This window comes from Centroberyx gerrardi, chromosome 19, assembly GCF_048128805.1.
Source record: "Centroberyx gerrardi isolate f3 chromosome 19, fCenGer3.hap1.cur.20231027, whole genome shotgun sequence".
In the NCBI taxonomy this organism is placed as follows: Eukaryota; Metazoa; Chordata; class Actinopteri; order Beryciformes; family Berycidae; genus Centroberyx; species Centroberyx gerrardi.
In genome coordinates, this window is record NC_136015.1 from 18,095,222 (window position 1) to 18,110,318 (window position 15,097).

The window sequence follows — 15,097 nt, forward strand, 5'->3', positions numbered from 1 at the left end:
TTTTGTGTGTGTGGTAAGACTGGTCAAAATTAGATTATGATCTTGTCAGGTCAAGATATCCTGGTGAAATCAGTTTTAAAGCTGCTGCCATATCAACAAAAATATCCATCAGAGGGTTTTCCTCAGGATGTGAAGTGTTGATCCTCAGATGAAGGAGAAGGTCCAGAGAGCCGCATGTTGAAAGATTTTGGTGCAAAGTACTTTCAAGGCCATCCATTCAACTAAGCACAATATTGACACTCAAAAAAAAACATAAATAACATTTACACCGATACCGATTACTCGTTGCAATGATAAGTTTGACAAAAAGCATGCAAAATAGTAGTAGCATATTATTACATATTTTTACAAACAAGAGTGTAAGAGCACCTCTCTTATGATTAGATGCATCCAACCACTAAATAGAGGGGGAATAGTAGGTAGTCCTTGTGTAATCAATTTAACAGGAAATAATCAGCTTAGGAGAGAGTACACTGTGTTGTACTGTGCAGAGCTATAAGCCACGAGCTGTGAGTAAGCAGAAAAGAAAACAACGTTTGGGAGTGCGAACAGATAGACATGCTCAGGTTCTGTCCTCCAAAACTGGCACAGCGCCCCGAGCATTTCAATAAACTGGAACAGAGAGAAGACGTCTGACCAAGGAAAAGGTGTGTGTGTGTGTGTGTTGGGGGGGGCAGCGGAGAGGGGACGGTAAGAAGCAAAGACAAGGAGGAAAGGAGCGAGGGGACAAGTGACGAACACATAATGACACTGAAAACTGAACGAGAGGAGTGCAACGTTTACATCTACATTTGTCACGTGTGGAGGTCACATGCATAAACCAATAAGGTCGACTGGTATGTGATTTGTAAGAACTAGAAGAATCTAGGAGCACCTGGTGATAAGGAGAGACACACACACACACACACACACACACACACACACATCACATAATGAGTAAAACTGGACACGTGAAAAGGGATTTTTAAAGACTGTCATTTTTTGCTGCTTAGATTACTTCATTCCAGCAGTAAATGGCATAGACTGAGAAATGCAGAGGAGTTAAGGATGATGCACTGTTACAATCCTCCATACCCCCCCACCCCTCTCCCACACACACACACACACACACACACACACACACACACAGCCCCGACATGCCTGCCACTTCACTTCACAAGTGCTCTGCCTGCCGCTCCTCTGTGGGCAGACTCGACCCTGTGAGGCAGCTGCTGTCACTCTCTGCACTGCTGGGAACAAAGCTAGCCTAATTAGTTTTTCAGGGTGTTACTTAGTCGTGCTTTATTTTTATTAGGATATAATCACCTTGCTATATAGCATACATCTTACACTGATATTTACTGGAGTCAGGATTTGACTGATGTGGGTTTTTGAAGACCGAAACTGATATTAGTCACCGATAGTTGCTGATATTCAATATCTTTAAATTTGACCATTTTCTGTGCCAAAAAATGACAGGTACTCAGTATCTCCCCCAGAATTTTATTCTTGCCAGGGTGGAAAAGCCTCTGAAACAGCAGTCAGACCTTCATGGGACACTAAAACTCTCCATTGAGGATATTGGGATACTTCAGGCCTTTAAATGAAAAGTTGATTTACAAGAGGCATAACTGAACATTTAAATGAATAAATAAAATGTGCAAAGGTAATAAAATGTCACTGCAGGATTTTACAGTTTTTATGTAACTGTGATCAGGAAGGATCATCACTTCAGAGGCGGATGACATGACTAGCAAACCGATGTATTGATCTAACCCTAATAGGGATACAACAAACCTTGAGATATTGCTAATCAGTTACCTGATTTGTTGCGTTGTGTATAGCGTTAAATAATTTACAGCAACCGTTTTTCCAGCTAGTGTAGCCAGCTATGTGTGGGTCTCAGCTGTGCTGGAGAGAGGCACCTGACAGACCGGCTTGCTGACCAGCTGAGACCAACAATAGACTGGTACTGCTGTAATGAAAAAGGTCAAACTGCCCTAAGGGGCCTGATGGGAATCTGTAGAGAGCTACGGCCAGAGAGATAGCATTTTCAAATCCTTCATTTAAGAGTTATTGCTTTATTGAACAGGAGGAAGCTTTCTCTCACTGCAGTGGAGTGGGCTGGCACTGGAGCGTGTGTCAGTATGTGCTGTGTTACTCAGTAAGCTGTCGGTAATGTCTCTGCCCCAATGCCACCATGTTTCTTGAATAATAATATTATTCTGATTTTGAATCTGTCTTGAAAGAGATTATATACGTTTCTGTTCCTACAGAACTACTAAGCAGGTGATGGAAATGAAAACCCCACCAGGATAAAGTTAAAATACTTTAGGATATCGCAGCTTCTTCCATTGATCATATAAAATGCACATGTTTATCTCTCCATAGGTGCAGTACTATCTACACTCAGGGGAAAAATGAGTGTAGAAATACAGTATACTCTACCCCAGAAGAGATTACGTTTGTTCCACCGCCTCAACAACTGATGTTATCAAAATAAAAGCCTCCCTAAGAAAAGGTTGAGAAGTGTATTTACTGCATCCACCGACAGTATAAAAATCTGTCATCCCTTTCTTTTATTCAGTTACCTGCAGCATACAGACTCATGGGGGAAATGACCCTTTGCCCTCCTTGTGTAGCGAATAACGAACACTGCTCTTGCTATATGCCTTTTCCACCAGCTACAACACACACACACACACACACACACACACATACACAGTGTATCTCTGACAGGGCAGAGATGTAGCTAAGCCAACACACACACACACACACACCCTCATCACCAGAGTAGCTGCGATAGCGATCTGAGAGGCAGACAGTGCAGCTTAGGGAAGGATTAGACCACAGCAGTGGGTACAGTAATAACAACTGCTGCCGTGGCAATGCCCCACGGTCAGCGTACAGGAACAAAAAGCCTGCTCAGCTCGCCGTGGAAACGCTCCTCTCTTCCTCCTCTGCTCTTCTTCTCATTTATCCCCCTCTTCTTCTCCGCTCGTCTTTTGGTTGCTTTGGTAATTGGACGTTCGCTTGTATGCCCAGCTGTGCAGCGTTTTGAAGGGGTGAGGAGCAACGTGTTGAATAAGCTGGCGATGAGGCTGTATAATGAGGCCGAGGTGTTTAATTGTTCAAAGAGACACATGAAAGGAGTGTTGTTGTCATGGAAAAGACGGAATCTAAAGTGTAGGCAAGAACAACAGCTGGAGTTTTCCTTGATTTCTGAAGTTTGGAGGTGAAACTACATTATAGACACAACGTCAAGTATAGTGCAGTTTAGGGGCTCAGATGTGTGTGTGTGCGTGTGTGTGTGTGTGTGTATGTGTGTGTGTGTGTGTGTGTGTGCGTGTGTGTGTGTGTGTGTGTGTGTGGAGACTCACCAGCACCTCCTGGCCTCCTGCTGCCCTCTCCACACTCAGGTGTTCATCTGATCCTTTCAGCTTCCTCACCTGAGAGCAAGCACAAACATATGGTATAGTAAGATTCAACACACACACACACACACACACACACACACACACACACACACACACACACACATTACATAGTACAAATCACAGCCTTACTGTACAGTAAGATTGTCCCCGCTTCGTCAATTCGTTTACTATTTGGTTGTTGGGGTTTTAGCTGACTAAGATTTTTTTGGTCGATTCAATTCAAGTTATTTCCTAAAAGCTCTAAATACATTTTATGGCATCAGAAGGAGAAGAAATTCTGCAGATTAGTCTATTACCTGGTCTATAAATTGAGACAATCCCATGCCTACTGGTCAGCTTCGACTTCCTTTAGTCGAAGACAGCTTTACTGTACAGCAGGAATCAATACACTGCACACCAGGTACCAAATAAACATTACAAGTGGGATGTGCAACTCAAATCAAGCATACCACAACAACATCATCCTATACAATTAAAGCTACAGCAAAGACCAACAAAAATAGCTTCCACATCTCCATCAACTCCACGTCAACTTTAATTCCAAAAGTTTGCTGCAGCATTTGGCTTATTTCTCTCCTTCACACACGGCGGATTTCCAGACTGTCAGGTCCTACAGTGAAGGATCCAGAAGGAGCTCCATAACAAGCCTCATTCTCCACTGGATCAGGCAAATGGGGATACACCCCACAGAGATACACACAGCACACACACATACACTAATCCCCTGAAGCCCAAACTAAATTTTAAAAAAAACTGCACATGCCCAAATACTAATCCATGAAACCCAGATCAAAATATATATATTTTTTCCACTTGGCTATTTTGGTTGTGGTGGATAAAGGTAGTTACCACGCCCAACACAGCCCATCTTTAAGAAATGAGCCTGCAGAGATGGGAACAGGGCAGTGAAGCCAGAAAATGTACACAGTCTGCTACACTCTCATCCTAATATAAAGCAGCAGCCTGTTACCATATTTCCCTAAATCCCTAAGTCTACTATCAGTGGAAGCGCTGGAAAATATTCTCGAATTAGAAAGGCAAGCAAAGTTTCCATATGACAGGTTATGTCGCACATGGAAGCTTAGCTCACTTTTTCTTAGCTCGGTAAGGAAAGCAGCAGCAGGAGACGATATTTAAGAGCTACAGTGCAGCGGAGGAGGAGGAGATGGGAGGGATGCATGGGCAGAAAGACACACACAGATACACAGACAGATGTAATTAATTGGATAGTATTAATTGCCGTCGTCTGCAAAGGAGACGGCATTTATTTGGAAAACATTTTATTGTGGTCTGCAACTGTGCATTTGCCCAATCAGTTAGTGGTCATGGGGAGAGAGAGCCAGGGAGAGAGAGCGAGAAAACGAGGGAGCACAGCAGATGAAAGAACATGATAGAACATTTGGTATATTCATAATAAACACCCCCATTAGCTCCAGCAGAATTTAAAGCGAAAACAAACGCCCCACCATGAAACCTACGGACAGGTTTGGCTGTAAAGGCAGCGATACCCAGGGCGACTTTCTGGGAAACTTTGATGAGGAGTTCGCTCAGCATCGTTGCTTTCATAAGATTCGAACATTTGTGTTGCCAGGAAACATTTGAATCGCCTTTTAGACCCTCTGTCTCAAATTGTTTCCTGTTGATGGGAGAGTTGCCCGTCTATATTGCCCCAAAAAACAGCTAATATCACCACCCTTGGTAATTGATCTGACTTGGACTTGACCCTAGCTACCTAGTGTCATGATCATGATCACAAAGTTGGGCACGGATTTGCACAAAACTTGGTATGAACGTTGGTTATGGGCCAAGGAAGAACTGATTAACTTTTCATGTCGATTGGCCAAAAGGGGGCGTGGTGGTGGGCGTGGTCTTCCGCAAAAAGGTGCATTTTTGTGCATTTCAGAACAGATTCACATAATGTTACAACTTTGACAAAAGGTTGTGCAGGGAAGAACCACTGGGCCATGCCTTCTTACAGTTTTTGTAATGTCTCTGGGTGAAGCCTCAACACAGTGTGTTTCGGCGCTCCAAGTTGAACATGTCTCAACTTCAGCCACACCGTGCATTACGTCAGTGTCAGTTAGAGAAAAACATGCAGCACCTGGAGGGAAGGTAGCAGCCTCTTACAGTTTCCTGGTGAGTAACGTTAACTTTAACTAATCCTCTGGTTCATAACGGGCTCCTCATCCTCTTCTTCAAGAGCAAGCAGAGCAGTCGCTAACTTTCTCTTGTCCGTTTTTATTTTCAACAGCATTATCTCCTTTGTCACTGCAGGTTAGCTCACTAAAGCTAATTTGATAGTTTGCGAGATGTTGCTAAACTTTGTGTTGCATAGCAACAAGAATGATGTCATGCTCCTTGCAGCCTTTGAGCTCTTGCTCTCTCTGTTACACTCACAGCTGTACTTTGCATTTGAGCAGAGAAAAAGTGTCCTATCTGATCACAGTGTGGCTGCGTTCACACAGCGTTTTTTCCCCAACCGCCAGCACCCTTTTCTCATTAAAAGCAATGGGAAGCGGCCACAAGGCGCACAAAAGGCGGCCACTCCTGAAAAAAGCGCTGCAGCGGCGTTTTTTCCGTCAGAGCGGAGCACTTTCAAAAGTTGAGAAATGTTCAACTTTATAGAAAAGCGCCGGGTGACGTGAACCGTTTTTTCCAGCCAACCAATCGCGCTCACAGAGACGCTGGCTGTTTCCCATAGCAACAACAAATATGGAGAAAGTGAAAGTGCCGGTGGAGAAATTGGAATAAGTGAATTTCCGTTACCACAACAGCGATCTTAAAGGCAGTATGGATTATACTGGACATGTATTGGAAATATCTGGTAAGCCTTTGCTTGTTGCACAACACTGTTCTGTCTGCTAGAAGAGCTAACCAGCTGGTTAGTGAGCTAGCAGCTGCTCAGCTAACCAAGTGACGTTAGCCTGGTAAGACCATCCTGATCACGTGACCTCACATTCTGTTTCGCTCCACGGATCAGTCTGGACTTCTAGCCGCCCACATCGATTTCCTGAAATTACAATGTGACCGTGCCAATCAGGGACTGCGTCGTAGTTGATGACGTAACCGTGCCAATCAGGGACTGCGTCGTAGTTGACGTGAAATACAGGCCGCCACTGGCAAAACAGTAATGCAGTCTCCCGAAGCAACGAGCGGTAACGTTAACGTTAGTAGAGTAAACACAGCCATAAGTGCAGTTATTGCAGAAATCGTTCACTTCTGTAGAAGACATAGCTTGTTTAATCCTTGCTAACATTACCGTGTTTATCCCGTGTATCCACTGAACAGCGCACCGTGATGGCGTCACATGTTTTGTTACGCTGATTGGCTATGTTTGTCTGTCAAGGCAAGTATTCCCGCCCACTGAAATCAATGTGGGCGGCTAGAAGTCCAGACTGATCCGTGGAGCGAAACAATGTGAGGTCACGTGATCAGGATGGTCTTAGCTAAGGTGACGTTGCCGTGATCCGCTTTTTATTTCTCCTCACAAAAAGCGCTCCAGGCAGCGCTTTATCCACATCAAAAAACGCTATGTGTGAACGCAGCCTTATATACACTTTTTGAAATTGAAATTCAAGATGTATAGGTCTCCTCTCGTATTACTGGCTTTTAGCAAAAGTACAACGCTACTCTTATGAATTGGATTTGTACAAGATTACTGGAGGCTGATACAAGATTTCATAGAAAAACCAGCTAAACATAGTGGGGGCCAAAGGGGAGAGACAATGACAGGAGGAGAAGAACAGAGACGATCCGGTGTGGTTTTCTTCAACATGTAGGCACTCGAGCAAGGAAAGCAAAGGCAAAAAACATCGACTGAAACTCTGGACTGAATGTAAATGAGAAGCTTGGCAGCTAATGCCACTGAAAATGACATCTGTCACCTCCATGTTTACACTCTGTCACTGAAAGCCAGTGGGCCAACAGCAGAACAGGGGAGCGAGGACGACGACTTCCTCTAAGCACTTGGTGTACCGAGTGATTCACCCGTCGGAGGGGCAGGCTCGCGTACAGAGACTGTCAGTTGTCTAACTCCATGAACCTGACCTGTGTTTACTGAAATGAGAAACAGCCACAATCGCATTTCTAAACAGACGCACAGGGGGACAGAAATCTCCAGGGAAATGTCAAGGCTTTCCGCTCACTGCTCTTCCTGAGGAACACATTCCAAGAGCTTGGCCTGGGTCATGTTTACAACTGTGACCGTGTGTGTGTGTGCATGTGTGTGTGTGCATGTGCGTGTGTGTGTCCTACCTTGGCACTGCTGTCAGAATGACGTCTGGCACAGGCCTGGAGCTGACTGATCCAAAACTGCTGCTCCTTGGCATCGGAGGCTGCAAAGACACACATCACACATAACAAATAAAATAAAATAAAATCAAAGACTTGTTTCCTCTCATTCCAGTGATACAGTGAGAATTACCAATAAATCCCTACATGAGTTCACAGTCAGGTCAATATGCAGTCACAAAAAAAGCCATTTGCCCTGAGTGTCCCCACATCCACTGATGATTACCATTCAATTTCTGTTATTATTATTGTGCTGTGCCTTCCATTATCACAGATGAACTCTTAACTTATAGCCTGGGGTTTTCCCAAACGCCGGAGGCATCAGTAGTAAGCGAGGCCAGCTGCAAGTATAAATTGCCCTCGATGACAAAATTGATTGAAAATTTGAGTCACTCTATGGGCAGATGATTGACTTTACTAGAGTGTCAGTGGAGAGTTTTAGTGTCTCATGATGGTCTAAATGCTGTTTCAGCAGCATTTGCACTCTGCTAAGAATAAAGTTAGAGGGGAGCCACTGAATTCTTGTAATTTTTTGGCAAGAAAATGGCCAAATTTAAAGATATTGAATATCAGCACAAAATATCAACCATCGGTAGCTTCAAATACAAAACTCATATCGGTTGAAACCTACTGTAAATATTCTTACTGCTTTTATTGTAACATCAGTTTCAATGTACCTTTCTGAACTGACAGAATGGAACATCTTTTTGACCCCAAATTAAGTTTCAAGAGAAGATGAAAGTGCGCATTTTCATACAAATAAGTACACAAAATTGTCTTGTTGATATTGTGAGTCAGAAAGAAAATGTAAGACACTATCTTGTCTCTCTGCAGCAGAGTCTCACAGTACAATACTGGCACACAAGATACAAGGACAACAGGACCTTATGTACAGTGCAGGGATAACAGCAGGCACATTATAATGAGAAGACTATACGCATCACGCTGCATACGTTCAGTATTCAGGAAAGAGCACCAATTCACCTGGGGTGAGGAGAAGATGGGCAGGCTCTCTAGTCAGCAGCTCCAGCAGGTAAATAAACCTATAAACCAACAGCTGTGCTTTCATTAAACTGTGGAACTCCCTGCCTGATGATCTGAGAAATGCCCCAACATTAGCTTCATTTAAAAACAAACACTGATTTAGATGAGTTGTGCAGTACTATGTGCAGTAGCCTACTGTACAATACACTATAGTCTGTTTCCTAGGTTACACAATAAATTCACACATCAAGACAGAGCAAATGAAAGATGTAAAGCTCATAAAATGACCAAGGAATCCGGTGGAGAGTCCAGCCGTTACATCTGAGCAGGTTTATGGCACGAGGAATAAATGACAACTTCAATCTGTTTGATTGAGCTTGTGGTTGTGATCTGAAGGGAATAGCTCAAATTCTGACAAGGGATGACGAGGGCAGGCTATGATACTCTTACTCATTGAAGTCGGTCTGCTGGATGCCAATGATCATATCTGCTACTATTTGATTCCTCAACTTATTGACTGTCTCCCAAGCCATTTGATCCTGTTGCCTTTTGAACGGTGTCCTGAGCCCTGGTATCAAATCCTAACCTCTTAATTTTCCCTCAATATTCAAGAAATAGAGCAATTCATTTGTGAGTAGCATGGATAAGAAGAGAGGAGGCAGCTTGATACTCCTCTCTGACTTCCCCTTGGCCCAAAGACGATCCATCCTGCTATCTAAACACAAACAGCCAATTGAAACTCAGACTTGCTGACTAACAAAGTCAGCTGCAGCCCTCCAGTTACAGGAGACACTGACTGTCTGCTTGTACTTGACCGCCTCCAGGTCAGAGCAGACAATAAAACCCTTCTGATCCCATTTCACTGACTAATGAGCGGAGAATGATGTGTCCGATGGGTCTGATATCATGAGTTTAGGCTGCAACTTTAAAGAGTAGCAAAGGAGGTCAAGAGATGATCGAATTTTACTACAAAGGCAGATTATTTGATCTTGAAATCGTTCTTTTAGCCTGTCTTTAAACAGTCAATTACAGAAGATTGTAATGGATTTCAGACTATTATGGAAAACACTGCACCTGGTGACGCTGTAATGCTCGCTCACTTAAAAACTGCCTGAGGTCTGGAAAAGAGAGACCCTTAAGGGGAGAGAGTAACAAAAAAAAAACATCATCAACTGTCATTAGATAAACAGGACCGAAACTTTCATTAGGTTAAATATCTTAAAGTTCCTTGTGGTCATAAACCAAATGAAACCAGAGTAGAACTTTGAATCTTGTAAGAAAGGGTTTATTTTTTTTACGAAATCTCATGACATGTTTTTTCGACACACCGATGGAAGTCATTTCACCGTACAAAGAATTCAATTTGCGCTTGTCAATCACCTGCACCGCCTACAGCTGCAAAAGTCACAGGAACGCCGACAAAAAGCCTCTTTAAGTGAAGAGGCGACTCTGAGAAAATGAGACATTCACCGAGAAACTCTTGACAAGCGGCGCGTACATATGAGACGCGCTCTCCCACTGGGAAGGGGGCCGCTCGTCTCTCAGAGGAGAACAGGCTCTGGCGGTGTGTTCGCATAGAAAACACCTGTACCCAGCTGTCTCCCTGCAAAGACCCCCCTGTCTCCCCCCCCCCCCCCCCCCCCGCCACACTCCTTCCTCGCTGTCATCAGCCACATAAATCTTCTGCTCAAAAGGGGGCCGCTTAGCCGGGGAATGAGCAAGCGTCTAAATCAGTTATTTCTCCTCTGTGATGTGTGCAAGCTTGGCTGTGATTAAAGATAATTAGTTCGCTGGATTGAGCAGAGGTGTGTGTGTGTGTGTGGATGGGTGCTGTGGGTGTGTGTGTGTGTGGGGGGGGGGGGGGCAAGCGTGTGTGGCTATGCTAATATGCACCTGTTCATACGGTGAGAATAGGAGGCTGAGGCAAGCGATACACACACACACACATTAGTCATTACTTAGCGAAGACCAGGTTGTTTTTATTCAGGGGGAATACTATGATGCTGATGAAAAATTCAAAGCTGGTATTGTGTCGCAAGAGCCGCGGACTCAGAGGTGAAGTGTTGACAGCTCTATTCGTTTGATGAATGCACAAGGCCTGTGCTGGAAACTGAGGGAGACTAACAACGAAACGCTACAGCGAGAAGCCAGTCCATCTGCCCGTTTACAACGAGCAACAATGGACTGCCATCCTGGTCCGTGTATCCCATTTAAATGTCAATATCCATCCCGGAGAGAGACGCTTGAATGGTATCCGAACGCTACTTTCTGGGAGAGAGAGAGAGAGGGACAGAGAGAGAGAGAGAGCGCTACTTCAGTCAATCATAGCACCACCATCATCCTGCAATTACACTAATTTTAATTATAGCAGTGTCAAAGTAGATCCTACTGGTGGTGGTGATGGTAAGTTTCAAGATGAATGCTTGGACCAGTAGTTAGATTTGATTAATGTGCGAGGAGATAATATGAGCGGGGCACTTTAACCATAAATTTTAAGAAAACGGACAGGGTGACAGGGACCAGAATGGGTGGCAAGGGTGGCCCAGCAAATAGACTGTTCCCTAACCCAAGTGTCACAGGTTTGATCCCCATGATTCACTTTGCTAATGTGACCATGAATTTTGATGTCATGGAAAATCTGTCATAATTTGGGCTTAACTGTAACTTTCTTTTAATTCCTTTTTACTGAGCCATGATGAACTGTGCCTCACATTTGGTGTGCTTGGCAGTTGATTTTGTTCTTTTATGTGTCCTTCTTGTAGCTTGCTGCAAAAACACTTTTAGAACAAATAAAGTTGAATCTTGAACTTTGAACCCTGCAGCAGCCAGTGTGTATCTATCAACAGCTGTGTGCCAAGTCAAAGTATCCTTGAGCGCGACACTGAACCGCTCCCTGCTCACTCTCACTGCAAGTCTCTCTGGATAAGTGCTTCAGTCTAAAACATAATGTCACTTCCACAGCTAACACAGGTCATCACAGGGAACATGCAAATAGTTTGCTGCGGCAAACAGTGAACCTAGAGTGTAATGTCTTGGCGGGTTTATAATCATCAATAGCGAGGATAGATTTCTGCATCAAAACATCACAGAAAAGTAGGGTTTTAATTATTCAGATACACACCGAGGCTTGTGTCAGGCATTCTAATCAGTCGGTTTGAAAGCCCTGCTGGAAACAACTTGACCCTTTATCATTGGCTGACTGTCTCACAGAGGCGTCACATGATAAATAGCTTAATTTGCCATCCGAACATTCAGACGTGATTAAATTCCCGCTGCTCTCCACCTTTGCTCAGCAGCGGTACACAAGGCCCCGCAGTCCCCGCATCGGATAATGAAATACTCCCTTTATATTCCCCTGCTTTCGCTAATTACCCTGCGCTCCCTCGGTTCACAATCAGACAAAACCTGAGGCGGGTTTACAGCTCTGTTAGATGTCACATCTGACTCCCCCCCCCCCCCCGATCAAATTTCGGATTCTTACATTCATGGAGAAACGTTATTAAGAGTTGTGATCGACTGTTGCTCAGAAAACACCTCAAGGGAACGTCTGCGTTACAGAATGTGTGTATCCGCTACCCGGCTACACCTTAAATACCAGTTAGCAGTAAGAGAACCTATTCAAAAGCATTCAAAAGCCACTTGTCAAAAGGGCATCAACATGAGAATAAAGTTGACATTTAAAGCCTGGACACAGACCATCAGTGAGGTGATACCTTAGACCGGTTTATTGTTAAGCCTGGAAAACTAGAAACTGACTCCTGACTGAACCGTGAACTTTCTTCTTCCCCCCCCCCAAGGCGTTCCCATGGCAACCGATGCCAGATCTAAGCCTACCCAACTAATCTTAATCACGACTGTTGAGAACGCACATGTGAGGGGCTTTGTTCCCCGCTGTTTGAGCAAATTGAAGTTTCACGTACAAATGTTGCCATTCCACTTCAAGTGCTTTCAGAGTAAGAAAACTTAATGGGCTGGGTTTTTTGTTTTTTTTTGGCACCAGTCAAACCTCGAGACGGGCCCGGGGGTTCGGCTGAGCTGATTCAAAAGATCGCACGCCATTTCTCTCAATGGGTTTCTCGGGAATTCTTGGAAGTCACTGACGCGTTTTTTTAATGCTGCTATATCCAGTCAGTCCTAAGTCGACACTCTCCAGTGAACTGTGCAAATACCTCTGCCTGCAAGCTGCAGCATCCAACTCCTTCTCTGTGGGATTATTGTTTCCTCTTAGCTCAATACACATGGATCACTGAGTTATTCATGGAATATAGGCCAAGTTATTCTGATATCCCCCTTTGGGAGTGTAAGGGGACATTCCAGAGGCTCAAGTAGAGCAACAGTGCAGGGAGTCTCTCTTGCCTCAATGGATACAGGTCAGTGGAAGGAAAGGCCTTCAGCACAGTGACCAGCTACAGTCCAAGTGTCTGGGTCTTAAAGCGATATTTCACTTTGGTATAATATTTTTTAGCTTTTATCATGCCTCCAACAGTAGGCCTCACATTTCTTCTGGCTATCACAGGTATCCAAAGGGATGTCATGCCCTTGGTCCAGTCTTAATACCAGCAGACAGTACATATTATTTATAACAAATATGTTTTTCCAAGTTGTATGTTGGAGTTTTCAAGATTCCTTCATGGGAAAAGAGAGAGAAAAATCAAGCATGCCAGTAATTAATACACACTTCAGGGGAAAACCAATGTCAGAGGCTTACTGCCCGCACACTCACACCAAAGTAAACGTCTTAAAGGATAACAAATGTTGTAACAAAGAGAAATATCAATTTTAACTGAGGTTAGAGGAGAGGAGAGCAACACAGGATATGTAGCGCTTTACTTTGTTTACTACAGACCAACGAATATTGTCAATTACATCTCTCCCCTTAGGTTTATTGCTACAAAAGGGAATATTTAATATCCAACACTGAAAATTGATATTCAAAGGTTACTCAAACTCAATTGTGCACACAAGAGGAAAAGTTCGATTTTGAAGGCGGCACAGTAACACAATAAAGCTCGTCTGCTCAGTGCCAGAGGAGAACAATAATTACATCTAGTGCGATGAAAGTTGTAATTCAGTGTGACTCATGCAACTTTCATGCAACTTTAAGAGTCAAGCGCTGGAGATTTAATTCTATTAAGCACTTTGCATAACAAGGAGAATGTTACTGTTGTACAGCAAACACCCGCCAGCAAATGACACTACATGCTAAGGATCTTTCTCGTTCCAACATGAAGCACTTGCGCTCCGCTGTGTGTTTGTAGTTTGCCAAATAAGGGCAGCCGAGGCCACCGTGAGGTCATACCTCTGAGTTTGTACAGCTCTCCATTGACAGAGTTTACAATGAACATGTGCGGAGCCTCGTCGCTCGGGGTTACCGAGGCACCAATCAAGGGCAGGGACCCTCGGGGCTTCTGGCTCTTTCCCTGCTCGTTGACAAAGTACTGCAGCTGTCCCAACTCTGGATCTAACACAAAGTACCTGCAGGGGAGGGGGGGGGGAAACACAGAGAGAGAGAGAGAGAGAGAGAGAGAGAGAGAGAGAAAGAGGAGAAAGAGAAGAGAGAGAGAAAAGTAAAGAAGTTAAGAAAGTAATGGGCCAGAGAGAAAGAGGGGGGAAAGGGAAATAGGAAAAACACCGTTAATGTTATCATCATTTTGTTTTATGCTCTCATTATCACAGCTTGTTTACTGTTAAAGCTTTTTTTTTCTATTGCTTTGGCTGTGATTGCACAAACTTTTCAGGATGTGGGTGTGTAAAGAGAGAGACAGAGAGAGAGAGAAGCATACGTGAAAACACACAACACCCTTAAATTTCTCACCTCCCATGCATCGGAGCCTGCGGGACATTATTTACCACAGTTCTCTCCACATACAATATTCACTAAAATAACCCCCTCCTAGCACATTAAGGTCTGCCTTCACCAACACCAAGCCAGCAGCTCAATCCCGTATTACTCAAGGTGGTGATTAGCACGGTCATCTTGAGCAGAACACACGGCTCGAGGCGTGAAAATTAAACCCCGCACTTTCCCCTTTGTGATTAATGAATCGCATTCAATCACGGCATAATTGAATCTCTGCTTCGCTCATGCCAGACTGCAATAACACACAGACCCGGATGCACGCATGTACACGCATAAACACACACACACACACGTACACAAGCAGACACGTTTCATTTCCTCCTCTCGGGCAACGTGGCCCCAGTCAGCCATCTTTTGGATAATGCTGGTTGTCTGAACGGAAGGATTGTGTGTGACACGCAGAAACGAGCCTGTCCGCTCCACTTAGGCTTTGTTCTGGTTCTGCGGTTCAGCGCAGACCGGGGTGACGCCGGGTGGCTCTGGCTGACCTTTCCGTGCTCGTGTACAGCGGTCTGAGGTAACAGCGGTCGTCTTTGTGCCGTCTTCT

General features: G+C 44.3%; 1 protein-coding gene across 1 annotated transcript in view; it reads right to left on the bottom strand.

Moving 5' to 3' along the window:
- The window catches only part of osbpl10a (oxysterol binding protein-like 10a), a 61,432-nt gene that overhangs the window by 38,614 nt on the left and 7,721 nt on the right, over positions 1-15,097 (bottom strand). The window contains exons 2-4 of the mRNA XM_071910881.2: positions 13,990-14,165; positions 7,671-7,750; positions 3,360-3,428 (exon numbers count right to left, since the gene is read on the bottom strand). Of these exons, the coding sequence (XP_071766982.1) occupies positions 3,360-3,428; positions 7,671-7,750; positions 13,990-14,165 (325 nt within the window). The remainder of the gene's footprint in view (positions 1-3,359; positions 3,429-7,670; positions 7,751-13,989; positions 14,166-15,097) is intronic.